Source organism: Hylaeus anthracinus, unplaced genomic scaffold, assembly GCF_026225885.1.
Source record: "Hylaeus anthracinus isolate JK02 unplaced genomic scaffold, UHH_iyHylAnth1.0_haploid 12001, whole genome shotgun sequence".
Lineage (NCBI taxonomy): Eukaryota > Metazoa > Arthropoda > Insecta > Hymenoptera > Colletidae > Hylaeus > Hylaeus anthracinus.
Window position 1 is genome coordinate 12,479,506 of NW_026534348.1, and position 14,638 is coordinate 12,494,143.

A 14,638-nucleotide genomic window follows, 5' to 3' on the forward strand; every position below is an offset into this window, starting at 1 on the left:
GGCGATTTAGCCTTTTACCATCCAACCTGACAAAATTGCCAGCGATGCCCCCTTAATTCCAGATATAATTATGTAATGAACCGAAGACAGAGCAGGACTCTATAGAATTACAATTAAAATCTCTCAAGGTTTCCGGATGACTTAAATTTATACGGTAGCGTTCAATGGCGATTTAGTCTTTTACCATCCAACCTGACAAAATTGCCAGTGATCTCCCCTTAAGTCCAGATATAATTATGCAATCATGTGAAGACAGAGCAGGACTCTATAGAATTAAAATAAAAATCTCTCAAGGTTTCCGGATGACTTAAATTTATGCGGTAGTATTCAATGGTCGAATAGTCATTAAAATGATAACGTTCAAAAGATTGTTTACCTTTCGTTCTTGTTACAAATTTCAGATGAAAATGTTAATTAGCAACATATGTGGTACATATCCTTTTATAAAGCCTGAAAGAAATTTATTTTATGGGAACGGGTGCTTGCCAGTTAAATGACGTCTCGCCTCAGGCTGTTGGCACGCTTATCAGCGAGCCTGATCCAACGGCTTTGGTCGCAATTAAATGCAATCACAGTGGACTTCTACGGAGGAATTATCAGATTAATTTCGCCGCGAGAAGAGAAATTAAATGAATTCCTTTTGATTGTGTCAAATACAAAGAAAGGCAATATGAACTTAAAATTGAGAAACGTATTCCCTTATCATTACACTTCACATTAAAAATTTCAACCTCTACTTAAATAAAATTAAAATTAAAAATTCTTGTGAAAAATCGTGCGAGAAATTACCAAATCAATTTGAAACTCATTTTAATTTAGACAATTCCAAAATAATACTTACTGTAACGGTCGCATTATGACACTTGCAATTTTTGTCTTCCTGGCTTTCCATGTATAAATTTATACATGAAACAGTCACAACTAAATAAATCAGAAGCTTCAAAGCGAAAACTAAGCAAATAGGAAATAATCTACAGAAACGTGATGAATGGAGGCTCCAGAGCCTCGACTAGGGTTGATCACGCGTCAAGGAACAGGATCGCGCGTGGTTCTGTCAACAACTCTGAAACTCTGAACACTCCGTAAACACACAAAGTATCTGAAACAACCGCTTGGGAGGGAGTTGAGAAAAAGAGAGAGGGATTCCTCCGGCATCGGTTGATCCGGCCGACTCCAGAAGCGCAGCTGTCGCAGACAGCCGCACGATTCTTGGCCGTCGCGGTTCTCGGCCAGTTTGCGTGCTGAGCGTGCCGCGCACGGTCGGTTCCTTCTGTGACTCTTGTCCTCGACAAGCCTAGATCGAGATCACGATACACCCGTACCCGATCCACTGCGTGGTCTATCAGGTGCCCACTGAAATTGCGAACCTGGAATCATTCGACAGTTCTGCAAAGTTCACTTTTGACTCGACAGTGTTGCAACTGTGCGATACATCTTCATTCAAGAAATACAATTTCATGCTGTTGATAGGAGTCAAAGATTACCAGGGAGATTTGGCTTCAATAGTGTTCAAATCCTATTGATAGAGACATGAAAAGTCCGCGTGAATTATCGCCTGGAATTACTTCACCTTTGACGGGTTCTTTTATAATTCCTAATTGAACGGTGCTCCAACTGTGCAAGAGGATTTCCCAACGTTGAAAAACTATTTCGTACTGCATAGAATTGATAGTAATCAAGAACCACTGGCAACTCGGCTTCGATAGTGTTCGAAACAACAATGTTGTTGAAGGAGCCCAAGTATAAAAGACCCACGTGAATAATTCCACCTTCGACAATTCTCTTCTACCTCTTAACTCAACGATGCTTCGAACTGTGTATAATACAACTTTCCAACATTCAAAGACTATCTCGCTTAATAACAACCAAAATCCCTGGTAATTCAACTTCAACAGTGTTCAAAAGAAAATCTTGCTGAAAGACTCCAATCACGAAATCCATCTCGATATCCACGGGAATTCTACTCTCGTCTACGACATAGATGCCACTATTTGTTCTCAACGAGTAAGATGGACCCTACAAGCCTCGATCACCGTGGATCGGTCTGGAAGGTCCCGGGATCGATGATTCACCGGCTGCAACCGAACGCGAACACGTAATCCGAATGTCGTTATTTAATTCACCGTTCTCGCCGCTAAAGGACCAGCAGGGATCCCCGGTGGAAAGGAAATGGAAGAGACAGAGGAGACAGAGGAAGCAGAGAAACGACGACGAAGACGGCGAAGACGACGAAGAAGAGGACGCGACGTTGAAGGACGCCTCGAGGACTGAGAGATAATGGCTGCCACTCGCGAGCAAGCAATATCGAAATCCTCAAACTGTTCCGTGAATCTAGGTGCTAATAGCATCATCGAAAACGGCGACGATCCAGTGGAACACCGAAGAGTTCGTAAAATGGGAAGATTCACCGTGGAGAACTGCAAAGTCTCGAACGACGACGCGCGCTGGCAGGATTCCGTACGAAGCACAATGGGGAAAAAGAAGTCGCTCATCCAGCGAGATAAGACGTCCAGACCCGTCGAGCCTGCTGACCAGCTGAAAAGTTTCCACGCGCAGCCCCAAGATCGCGATACCCCGCAAGGGTACTTGAAGTTTCGCTCGCCAAAAAGCCTCAGCGTCGAGCTCGACGAAACCCAGAGGAAACAAGACTCGTGGACTCCCGAGAGCATCTCCGTGAGGGCTATCTATAAATTAGCCAGCTCGAGGGAGACGAACAATGGGGATCGGCGCGAGGATTCGCCGCGTGCTAGCGCGCACGCAGCTCGGAATAGCGCCGGTCCGATCGTCGATAATGGCGACGGTCTTGCCGGAGGCTGCTCTCCGACGGAAGTACCTCGTAAACTCGAGGATTCCCTTAAAGACTCCTCCAAGCCAGCCGTAAAGAGACAGGACGTCGCGGATATGACGCCTCGGCCTTCGTCCGTGAACCTGGTCCCCAGGATCGAATCCTCGAACGACGCGACGTCCATTCGCAGACCCAGGTGGCAGATCAGCCAGGCCAAGTGCGAGAATTGCGGCGAGCCGGATTTCTCGCGGGAGAGGCAACCTTATCTGCGCAAGTACCGCGGTTATCTCGACGGCGAGGGGCTGGTGCACGAGGAAGCGAACGGACACGGGGTCGGCAGCCCCGTGCCCCTCTACCGCAGCAGGTCGTTGCCGCGGTTGTCGGTGCACGACAGCGGCGTCGCGTGCAGCGGAAACGAGCATACACCCGTCGCGGGTCAGACGCACAACGCCAAGCAGTTGGTGGCCGATTTCAAGCAGCTGCACACGCTCAAGCAGCATTACTATCCCGAGGGAGGCTGGGGATGGGTCGTGCTGGTCGTTGGGGTGCTGGTCCAGGTCCTGTCGCACGGAATCCACGGCGCCGGCGGCGTCGTCCTGCAGCAGGTGGCTGAGATGTTCGGCCAACATGCGTACAGGGAATCAGGTTAGTCGGAGGTACGGGGGGTGATTAGTCTAATCAGCGAAATCAGAGATCTTCGGGTTTAAGATGGAATTGCCGGGGTGTAAGAATGGTTCTTAAGAGGGTACTGAAATTAAATTGTTTTGAGGCGGATTTCATGATTCTTTCGTAGTTAGCGTAATTTATGTATGCTTTTGACATTTAGTATAGGTATTTGGTTATCGTATGGTTGATATTGCTGGTATTTGAGTGAATTTGTTATTCGTGTTTGTAAAGAATCTATGATTTTCTTTATCATTTAGCTCAGTTTGATTGTTGTATGGTTGGTATTTGAGAGAATTAGTTATTTGTGTGGTAAAGAATCTATGATTATTTTTATCATATAGTTCAGTAGAATGTATTTAACGAAGACAAACATTTACTCGTATATAAATTTGGAACACGTACGTGAAAAATTTTGTTGAACTTGCAACCGTCAATTCGTTTCGAAGTTACACACAAAAATTGAGCAATTGAAACAAATGTACGAATCAAATTTGATCTACAAGTATCTGTGAATAATTCCACGATCTTTACTGATCTGAATTGTACCGAACTCAGAAAATCTGGTCTACAAGGGGTTCAATGATATCCTGATTAACTTCATCATAAATGTTTACCGCGTAAAACTCAGCTCCACAATTACAAAACCATAACTTGCGACCAGAAGTTCTCGCCATCTACCCTATCGTACGACGCGTAAAGGATCAATGAGATACGCAGGATGTCGCGAAACTGAAGTAAAACAAGCATTAAATAAAAAGGAGGACTACTCGAGGAGTCGTTCCTCGTTCGAGAAGCGAAATAAGAAGAATCGTCATTTGTTTTTATTGGAGCCGATAGACTTTTATCTGTTCCAATGGGACCAACGTCTCCAACTCTTGAACAGAAAGTTCCACGGGCGTGGGAACTGTCGATGAAATTAAAGCGCGTCAGCTGGCCGACGTCTGCGTGAAACGAGGGTGAAATCGTGATGCATCTTTCACCTCGTTGCCGGCGCGCAACACGCTTTGTCCGCGCGACAGTTTCTCGTTTGTCGCGCGCGGAACGCAGAGGGGCTCGTGTGTGTATTGTGCTTTGGCGGTTGGCCAACTGCCGCGAGTGTCGCCAAGTATACTTAACAGCTGCCGCTAATAAACGGGTTATGAATCGCGCTAATTGCGCGCGACACGTTCTCACCGCTCGTTTAATTCTCCGAGGAGCCAAGAAGAGGACGCGCTCGAACGCCGTTACTTGGCGAGCGTGACGCGCTTGCAGGCTTAGGGTTGTCGAGTGTGAGCAAACTGGCAATTTTCGTACTCGTTGAAGGACGACTGTAAAGAAACGTTCGAATACTTATTTTTAACAGAATACTAATCATTAATAGTTTTATTGTCAGAATGAAATAAGAAGAAAAATGAATGTAGATAGATAATGTAGAGAATTTTTGTTAACAGTTATTTTTAAGGCGTATGGTATAGAATCTTAATTAGTGTTTAGAATACACTACTGCTTTTTATACATTGTCGACGGAGCTTACGCCAGAAGGAAACCACTGGGAAAACCTATACAGGCTTCCGATGGCGCTAGCCGAGTCTAATAATCCTTAGGAAATATTCGCAATTCTAAGGCGATGGCGCGCGGTCCCCTGGTGTTTCTCACACGTGGCCCAGTTATCTCTCGTAACGGAAGCACGCGTTCTCTTATCGAAACACCACCAGTCAAATCGAACTTGGAAAACAGGCTACTATTCAATTATCATAAAATCGACCGATGCACTTCTTTTTTCTCGAAAGGCTTCCAAACATACACTTTAGTGTAAAGTAAAAGTGTCTTTAATACTCTCATCGTGAACAAGATTGCACTATTCAAAAGGATAAATAGCAAACAAATTTCAACTACCCCATACACTTTAGTGTAAAGTAAAAGTGTCTTTAATACTCTCATCGTGAACAAGATTGCACTATTCAAAAGGATAAATAGCAAACAAATTTCAACTACCCCATACCTTTGAGCTTTATAATTCTCAGAATCATTTGTGATCAATTCACTTAGAAATACCTTAATATTAAAATACTTCAATAAGTATATTTATACTTAATTTCATCTCAATAACTATTTTTAGTAAGAATATTTCTGATCAAAGTGAAATACTGCAGGATTTTTCCTACTGTACAATATGCAACCTTTTACTTTCTCTGTGAGCTCGCAAACTCACTAATACATTACCAGAGTTTGGATTGAGAAACGCTGACCTAGACGGATCTAGAGATCGCTGATCTCGTTTCCGTTCGAGAAAGCGGTCCTTACACTCGACGATCGTGCACACACGTTAAAACAGGTGCTCTGTAAAGAGCCATAGGTCCACTCACCGCTCAGGTGGGCTTCCTCTCTTAAGACCGACCGGAGCACTCCCAGATCGTGCGGATTGGGAGCAGAAATCGACGATCGATTAGCAAATTCACGCCTCGACGTGAGTTCTTCGTGAACGTTCCATCCTGGCAGAAAAATTAGATCTTGGAAGATCGATGACAAAACTTATGAAACGATTTGGTCAGTTCTCTCACTGTTTGGCTCTTCTGGGCTGGCGCCTGAGACCTCCTTGTACGAAAATACATTATTACATACAATATTTCATACATTGCAACCGTTTATGCAAAGGAGGTGACGTGATTTTCATTTCAGAGGTGTTGAGGTTTGGAAATTGATAGTGGATGCTGATGGAATATTGATGTTTTGGAGCATTTCACTTTTGGTCGAGTGTTTGGAGAAACTAACGCATTTCGATCTTTTTCCTTTTTGGATGAAGAGTACAATCAAAAGCTAACAGTAGCTATGACACTCGACACAACACTGTCGCGCTATCTCTTGTTATTCGTTCTGGCACACGAGAAGCTGCGGCTCTGCATTCTGGAGATACAGGAGAGGCAGTGATATAATTTAGGCGCATTTACCTAGACCGAGCAAAACGAAGCTAGATATAATTGAGTCAAGTTACCTTAAAGCTGACAGAGTCAACAAGCCTCTAATTTGCGAGGGCTGCAAGGTTAGTTCGCTCTGCAACTGGATTAAAAGGTAACATACGATCCACCCTTGGTTTCACGAAGTGTCTCCCTATGTAGGCGTCTGCCACTGCTCGAGAATTCGCTTCTGGTTAAGAGTGGGACTCGTCGACTTGTTCGATATTCAAAAACGGACTATTCGAATTCTAATAATGGATTAGTCATACTTGGGGGCACTTGGATAATAATAGTCAATTACTGATACTCTAAGAATATTAGAGTAGCAATACTGGAAAAGTGCTACTCTACTATTGTCACTTGAATAGTAATATTCAAATAATGAAATTCAAATAGTCACACTTAAATAACGATGTTCGTATAATAATATTCGAAGAATCATATCGAAATAGTAATACTGGAATAGTGCTAATCGACTATTATCACTTGAATAGTAATATTCAAATAATGAAATTCAAATAGTCATACTTGAATAATGATATTCGACTAAGAATATTCGAACAGGTTCATTTGAATAATAAAGTTTCAACTGCGATATTCGAGTAGTAATACTTGAATAGTAATATGTGAATTGTAATACTTGAATGCTCGGAGCGGTAATAGTAACTTTGCATAAATCACCGAAGGAGAGAAACTCGGGACGAAAGCGACGAAAATTTTTCGAGATCGTCCTGTCGCGAGATACGACGTCCGCCGTAGTTTTTATTTTCCTTCGGCCTCTCTTTCCGTTCCCCCTCATTTTTTTGTTCCACGTCGAAATTCCCGTTTGCCGAGGACGCGGCTTTCGTTCAGACGCCTCCTGGGGAAGTTTTCGTTCGGGGCGAGGATTATTGTAACAGCGTAGATAAAGAAACGTGGCTTGCGCAGGAGAAAAGGGAATCCCGGGTAAGAGGATTCCGGTATCAGCGACGATGGAACCACGCTCGTTTCGCGGATGTTAACAATCGGACGGGAATACCTTGGATCTCGTGGAATAACCACCCCTCGTATCGGTTACGAATTTTTTTTTTTCTTCTTTCCACGGTTCTTGGCGACCCTGGTACGGATATTGCGGATGGCGCGACTCGATTCAAGCGAAACCAACGAAATCCTCTCGAGAAATCTTTAATGGACTATAATCCAAATTATTTTTGGCTAGTGGATAAAATTCATCGTACGTTATGCTCCATTTAAGATAGTTGAGAGTATATCTGTGGCGTTCGGTCGATAGGGCTAGAGTAAAGGTTACATCTTCCTGGAAATAAATAAGTAAATTAACTCGATTGTTCGACACCTTAGGAAGAAAATAGCAAATTTGTGTTCTTCGACCTAAAAATACACTGTATATATTAGGGTGGTCCTTATTTGACGACCTTATTCCTCAGAATGACTCTGACACATAAAAAGAATACTTCCTGCACTATATAAGGTAGATCGGATAAGGGGGAATGGTGTAATAAAATTGTCCATCTACCTGACCATTATTTTATTTTTATCTACTGGCGTGTAGTCGAGCTTTTACAACCCTTCAAACGAGGGGTGCGTGGGAGCCGCGCGTAAATTTAGTTTCAAGCTGTTATTTAATTTTATACTTCGTTTTCATTTAATTTCACATCCACTGACGATGGTGGAGGAGATAACAAAAATTTGAAATAAGAATTTGAGCATTCGGAGCCAAAGACAACACTCTGAAATAAATTAAAAATAAAAAGATCAGCTAATTGACAAGTTTTGTGAGATTTCTAATTCCTCTTCTGTTATTTTTCTAACTCTCCAAAGAATCTGTTCTGTGGCAGACGAAACATTGAACATGTCTTTGAGTTTACAACCGGTCCGACTTATTTTCGGTTCCGCGCTACTTTCACGGTCGAAATAATTGGCCCATTTTGTCCCCGTTACGTCGCGGCGTTCCTTGCACGGTGCACGGTGTCGTTATTGTCAATCGTAAATATCGACAGCGACGAAAAGTAGCGTCGAGACGTCGTCGATCGAATTTGTTAGAAATAATTCCTCACGAAGAATGTTTCGTCGCGTGAAACACTGTAATCCCTTTAATTTTTAAGATTTGCATTCATCCACTTGAAATAGTACCAGCCACGTTAACTTCAGTTACAAATTTACGGTTTTATAATTGGCAAATATTAATGATCGTGGTCAGTTTCTTCGCATCTTAATTAATTCCATGCATTCTTTCTCGCTGGTATTTTATGCAAGAATATGTTTCACAAAGCTATTACAATTCTCTTATATTATATCACGTGTCATATTGTGGAGGTGCTCAAGGGATCCCATTTTGCTAGAGCTATTGTGTGACCAATTCTGAATCTCCTTATTATAGATCTTCTCTATTAAATCGACGCGAGTACGTCCTATTAGTCAAAGACCTTTTACTCCACATCTATGAATTTTTATAAAACGCACCCCAACTTTCGAGATACCATTTTCAGGTAAATTTCATTGAAAATTACGTTCCCTGTACAATTATTCCAACGAGCAACGAATGTCCTGAACTAAACCGGCCCGCTAGGAATAAACAGGGAAACGAGAGTCGAGAGATCAGCCAGAGAGGCGAAACGGGCAGAACCCTCCGCAACTCTGGACCAGCGAAAATTCTTGGAGAGGATTATAACCACTCGCGCTGTAAAATAGTGACGGGGCACGGCCTCCTCGCGGCCGCAAATTGCCCGCCATAAAGTAATGAGAGATACGAGAGGATCGTGCAAAAATACTGGGACAGCGAGACTGTTGCGCATTCGCGGCCCGAATCGAGGGTGAAGAAACGCGCAACAGAGTCGCCGGGCGGGAAAAAAGGAGGCTGATTTATCGGTGCAGCGAGCATAAAGACGGCGAAGTGCTCGTCGCTTCCTGAGGCGAAAGAACGCGACGTGGAGGCGCGTTCAATCGCGTGGAACGCGCGAAACGCGAGACTAGGCTCCCGAGCATTTTAATTTGCGAGGACCGAGAGAATAATTGGAGGCGAAATCGATGATTGGAACGAGCGAGTATCCTTGGCCGAAGAGCAACAGTTGAATCGACGAACTCTGCTGTTGCTGTTGGATCTGCAATATTATGACAGAATTTTTTGGGAAACAGCACTGGAAATATTTTCGAAAATTGTTTGAAAATAGTATTAGGTTGTCCCAAAAGTTTCTTCCATTTCATTAACAAGTAATACATACACAATATTTTATATCTAATATTATATTATTGAATTGGGTACGATTCATTTTGCTCCATTACTGTTACAACATTAACATCTAAGAAATTAGGTTGTCTATTTATATAAACACTGCCACACAAAATAACTGAGTGCAAGTCACGGAAGAAACTTTTAGGACAACCTAATATAAACATTTTTTGACGTTTTCACGTAGCTGCCACGAGAATTGCGTTAACGCGAGTATGTTTAATGGCGGGAACGTTTAATTGCACTCCAATCTAGTGCAACTGGAGGCACAGCTGCGACTGCATTGCAATTGATTTCGAGGTAATTGCCATGGCAATTCCGCGACGACTGCTGATCGCATTTTAAACCTAATAATCGTATTCCACATAGTTTGTAAAACTGGTGCAAAGAATTAGGAATATTGTTTATAGGCTTCGATCGCAAATTGAAATATGAAAAAGGAATCTTTATTCAGCTGGATAGAGCAAATTCAATTTATCTTACATCAAATTCTTTAGTTCTAAAATTATATCTTTAGGTGACATGGATGTGAAAATATCCATGAAGATTTTGTCTCTTTCGTTTTACCTTGTTATAGATTCTGTATAAATAAATCTCTACCAACTGAACAGAATTCATTCCGAGTGCAAGAAACACGGAACGACTTGGAACGATTATTTGCGACCTGTATCAATTTAAGTAGTACTTCAAAAATTTATATCTCAACGCCCAAACAGATTGTCATGATTTACACCCAACGGGGACGAAACCAGATCGAAGAAGCCGCGAAGAAAAACGAAAATGACGTTTAGGAGAATCAAACGTCGTTCAGAACTCGTGCATCGCGTCTGCGACTTGGTATCCGTTTTTAAACGCCATAAAAATGAACGTCGGATAGCCGTGATAAAGCGAACCCTTCTTTCTCGCGACAGTTACGCTTTTTCTCGCGGTCGTGCTCAATTTGCTCTCCCTGATTATACTGTTCGTCTTTGCTCGTAAATAATTTTTAATATAGTTTTCCTTGATATTTAGTGGGCCCGGCCTCCCGGGTATAGTTAAGTTCATTTCAGCTGAAATACTGGAGTTTCCCTCTCGATGCGCCTAGCTGCTCATATCTTTATACAAATTGAAACACATTACGTAGATTACGCCGCACCTCCGTGTATTATTTCCGGTTATCTTCGTTATTTCCTTTTCCCGACTAGGGTGCTTCCTCTTACGCGTTGAAACCCCCGTTCGTATTCAAACCCGCCATTCCTTTAAGCTGTAACCCTGTTAAATTTATAGATTTCTAAGCAGCTTTGGCAACAATCATTTTAAAAAACGTTGGACTACTTAATCAACTCGATCGTTACTCGTCCAAAACTGCTTGATCCATCAGTGGTGAATAAATATCGCATGTATGTTAATATATTTATATTTGCAGTGCTGTAGAAAGAAAATTTTCTATATAAATACAACGATATAAACTAAGGATCGATGTACTATACCAATTCATAGATATGCAGTAACAATTTCTATTTTATAACAATGTACACAAGTTTGCGTTTCATTGCGATACACGTTAAAAATTTAATCTCAAATTAACGTTCAAATATAATCACAAGCAACTGATACTACGTTCGCATTGAACCAATATTCGGTCGTTTATAACTGCTCGTCTCGTCGGTAGCGAATGATCTAGAAAAGATGCGCAAATAAAAGAATGGTCGAAGTAAAACATGCTCCCTCAGACATCGACTGGCGTCATCGATGTTTGGAACGATTCTGCAAACTCGAAGTCGAAAATAGAAATCTGTTCGTACGACGGGTGCGATTTCGCGTATCGAGTGCTCTCTTAAACCCGACAGATTTAGTGGCGTCGTTAAGAAGGAATCCCGTGTCGAACGATACGGTTACAAGTTAATAGCCGCTTGTACCAGCCGATCCAGATCTCCAGCGACAACAACGATCACGGAGTTTCGCTAACTGGGTGAAATGAACGAAACTGAACGCGGGTTTCGATCGTTCACGGTTGAATGTGATGTATGAAGTGGGGCCAGAACGGTCGACGATGGAAGGCGACGTTCTCGTTTCGAGCGACAGGTATGCGTATCGCTCGCTGATCGTGTGAACAGAAAGAGAAGTCGATATATCAATGACAACGACCGCTGCTCTCTATCACGGGCCGCTCTTAACTGTCAGCGTTGCGTGTTACTTGAAGCGATACTTTCGCGAGGTGTTATTTAAGGGAATTTTCAGGAGATTTATCTATTTTTTAAGCGACTCTTAATTGAATTAGCTGTGTATATAGGACCAATTGAGAATATAAAAAAAATCTACAGATTTCACGACGAGCGTAAGAATCAGGTGATTGAAAATGCAATCATATAACATACAAAACTCAAAGGAGGGATATATTTTAAATCTTTGATCCAATCATTTATTTAGAGCGAAATACATCTATCAAACTGTTATGAAAACATCTCTTCTCCAATACTGGCCATTTTCAAACAATCCCCCTAATGCATTTTCAAACTAACTACCTGTTTCGCGAAACAAACGTGCCAGGGTGACCAATGTCGTAAAAATTTCCTTGATATCTCTCCGCCACGCCAAACTTATCTTCAATGTATCGCGCAGTCACCCTTTTCCATCGCTTAAATCTTAAATCAAGGGGAAACCTCGCTTTGACCACTTCGTCATCGAACGAGCACTACCAACGCCTTCTGTCAGAGCCACTGCGCCAACCCCCTCGACAGGAGAAACGTAAAGCAAAAAGTCCCCTCGTTGGGGAAGATAATCGAGGTAAAAAAGGGTCAAAGGTGGTTTTTTGTGGCTGTCATTGGCAGACACCGTGGCTCTTCTTATCTCTGCGTACGCTCAATCAAGCTTGTTCATTTGGGACGCGTGGATGCGTTTCCAAACAGATAAGGAGAGTATGATTTGAATAATAGGATGTACCGAATACACTGATAACATGTACGAATCTGTATGTGTCGAAACTAGAGAATATTCTCGACAAGTGACAAATTACAATGTTTAGTTTTGTATTCATTGACGAATTTTGATCTCGATTAGAATTCTTTCAACTCCCCTGTTTCCGAGCCGTCGCTTTCGCGAATGATTCGAGCGCCTTTCATGGAAAAGGCGAGTTTCATCGGTTTAGAGGTTTCCTTGTGAGAAAACCAGTCGTCCGGTGGAAATCGTTGTTGACTCAGCGGCGAGTTTTCTCTGCGAAAATGCTGTCTCGCATTCGAAACGATGACGATGAGCCTGAATTAAATGAGTTTTCACGTGCAACTTACGTCAATTATTTGTATTAACCTAGCTGTGCATACCTTCTTCTTTTATATAATGTATGTATACACTTGTAACAACAATATTATTTCAAATTCCAAGAATTTCCAAACGTTGAATTTTTTCAAAAGGAACACATCGACCGAACTATATCGACTTTCCCCGGAGAAAGGAAATGCCAGCTTGTGGTAAAGCATGTGTTCCTCGAGCTTACCTGATTCAGATAAGTCGATGAGCAGAAATAGAGCACGAGAGACCTTCTTTATCGGCCATAGAAGCTTGCAAGCTCCATCAAATACCTACACGCGGTATTCGTTCAATCCAAGATACCTATAAAACAATTTGAAATTAAAAAGTAAACTATTTCAAACTTCTGAAATATTTCCACAGGAGCATTCATCTTCATCGTTCAAATATAATCCCAATTATTTTAAGAGTTTTCACGTACTACTTACAGATTCCAAGTAACAAATTACCTAAACACACACATTGCAAATCCAATTACAATAATAATTCTTCGCTAATGTAACTGCGATATGTCACCGCACAAAACATTGTTAACGACCAAATATCCATTGCAACCTCCGCCATCCAAGTAATTGCAGAATTTACAGAGCGACATCATTAATCTCGAATATCGATGATTAATGATGTTCTGGAATGGAACTCACTGGATTGTTTATTTGGGAATTTCAAGCTGCAGAGGCAGGAAATACACTCAACCTATAATGCATCAGCCCGCGTTGCAATCGAATCGATACCTTCGGAACAATGGAGACTACCGAACACGCAAATAATACACAAATGTATAAATATCGACCCGAGTCTTCTTTTGACGCGGGAATTCGAGAATCAGAGGTATTCTTGGACGATGTTCTTGGCCCTTCGCATAAATCAAACGAGAACTTTATTACTTCGAGGGCTGAGCATCAGATTACTTTTTTTTCCACAAAAATACAGACGTGGGATAATAAATCTAGAATAAAATATTGCACTATGAAACCTCTGAATGACACCTTGTAAATAAAGTTGGATATTGCCAAAATGAATGTTGTTTATATAATTATTGAAACGTACAATGACTATAAAAAACTGAATTCTTTGAGGCTGGGAACTTGGTGGAAAATTGAACAGAAGATTGACCACAGAATTTTGTGTGAAGAGCTACTTTACAATGTTTACGTGTACAAAGTGTTAAAAAGAGAAGGTATGGAACGCTAGAAGCATTTGCATAGAAATCGAGCCCCGGAAATTCAAACCTCGGAAATTGGTATCCATCGCCATTCTCCCAAGTGGATAAGGACATTTTGGCAATCTATGCGAGTGACTCACATTCCTGCTCAGGAGTCGTCTTCCCTTGTTCGTGTTCCTCTTCTTCTTCTTACACGCTGACGACGCTATTTTCTGCTCTTCTTCCTTCGTGGTCCGTCTTGGTCTCGACTGACTTTCGTTCTCGATTGCACGACGTAGATAAGAACAGTTCTTCGAATTTATCTGTACCCTTCGAATCCTTGTATTTTATTATCCTCAGTTTTATTTATTTTCATTTCTCTCTCTATTTATATAAATATTCTTTGAAGACGAGTCGTGTCCTAATTAAATGGAGCATATAAGTTTGAAAAGGATCGCAAGGTACAAGATTCGAACTTTGTTCGTAGCTTCCCCTAAATCGAGAAGCCTGAACGAGATTACTAGACGCCTTTCGTTCATCATAGTTCACTTGTATCAAACCACGCGAGTTCACTGCTTCGTCGTCCCCTGAACCTTGAC

The 14,638-nt window shown here is 41.9% G+C and overlaps 1 protein-coding gene and 1 long non-coding RNA gene across 3 annotated transcripts in view; one reads left to right on the forward strand and one right to left on the reverse strand.

Annotated features, from left to right (window-relative positions):
* Positions 1-1,023, reverse strand: part of LOC128891441 (uncharacterized) — a 3,080-nt gene extending 2,057 nt beyond the window's left edge. The window contains exons 1-2 of the long non-coding RNA XR_008460828.1: positions 842-1,023; positions 27-582 (exon numbers count right to left, since the gene is read on the reverse strand). This is a non-coding gene — a long non-coding RNA (uncharacterized LOC128891441). The remainder of the gene's footprint in view (positions 1-26; positions 583-841) is intronic.
* The window catches only part of LOC128891440 (uncharacterized), a 54,981-nt gene that overhangs the window by 22,807 nt on the left and 17,536 nt on the right, over positions 1-14,638 (forward strand). Inside the window, exon 1 of one of the 2 annotated variants that reach the window (XM_054150921.1) lies at positions 1,249-3,430. The exons of the other annotated variant lie outside the window; for it this stretch is intronic. Coding sequence (XP_054006896.1) covers positions 2,278-3,430 — 1,153 coding nt within the window. The 5' untranslated portion in view covers positions 1,249-2,277. Of the gene's footprint in view, positions 1-1,248; positions 3,431-14,638 lie in introns of those variants that run through there. 2 annotated transcript variants of the gene reach the window in all.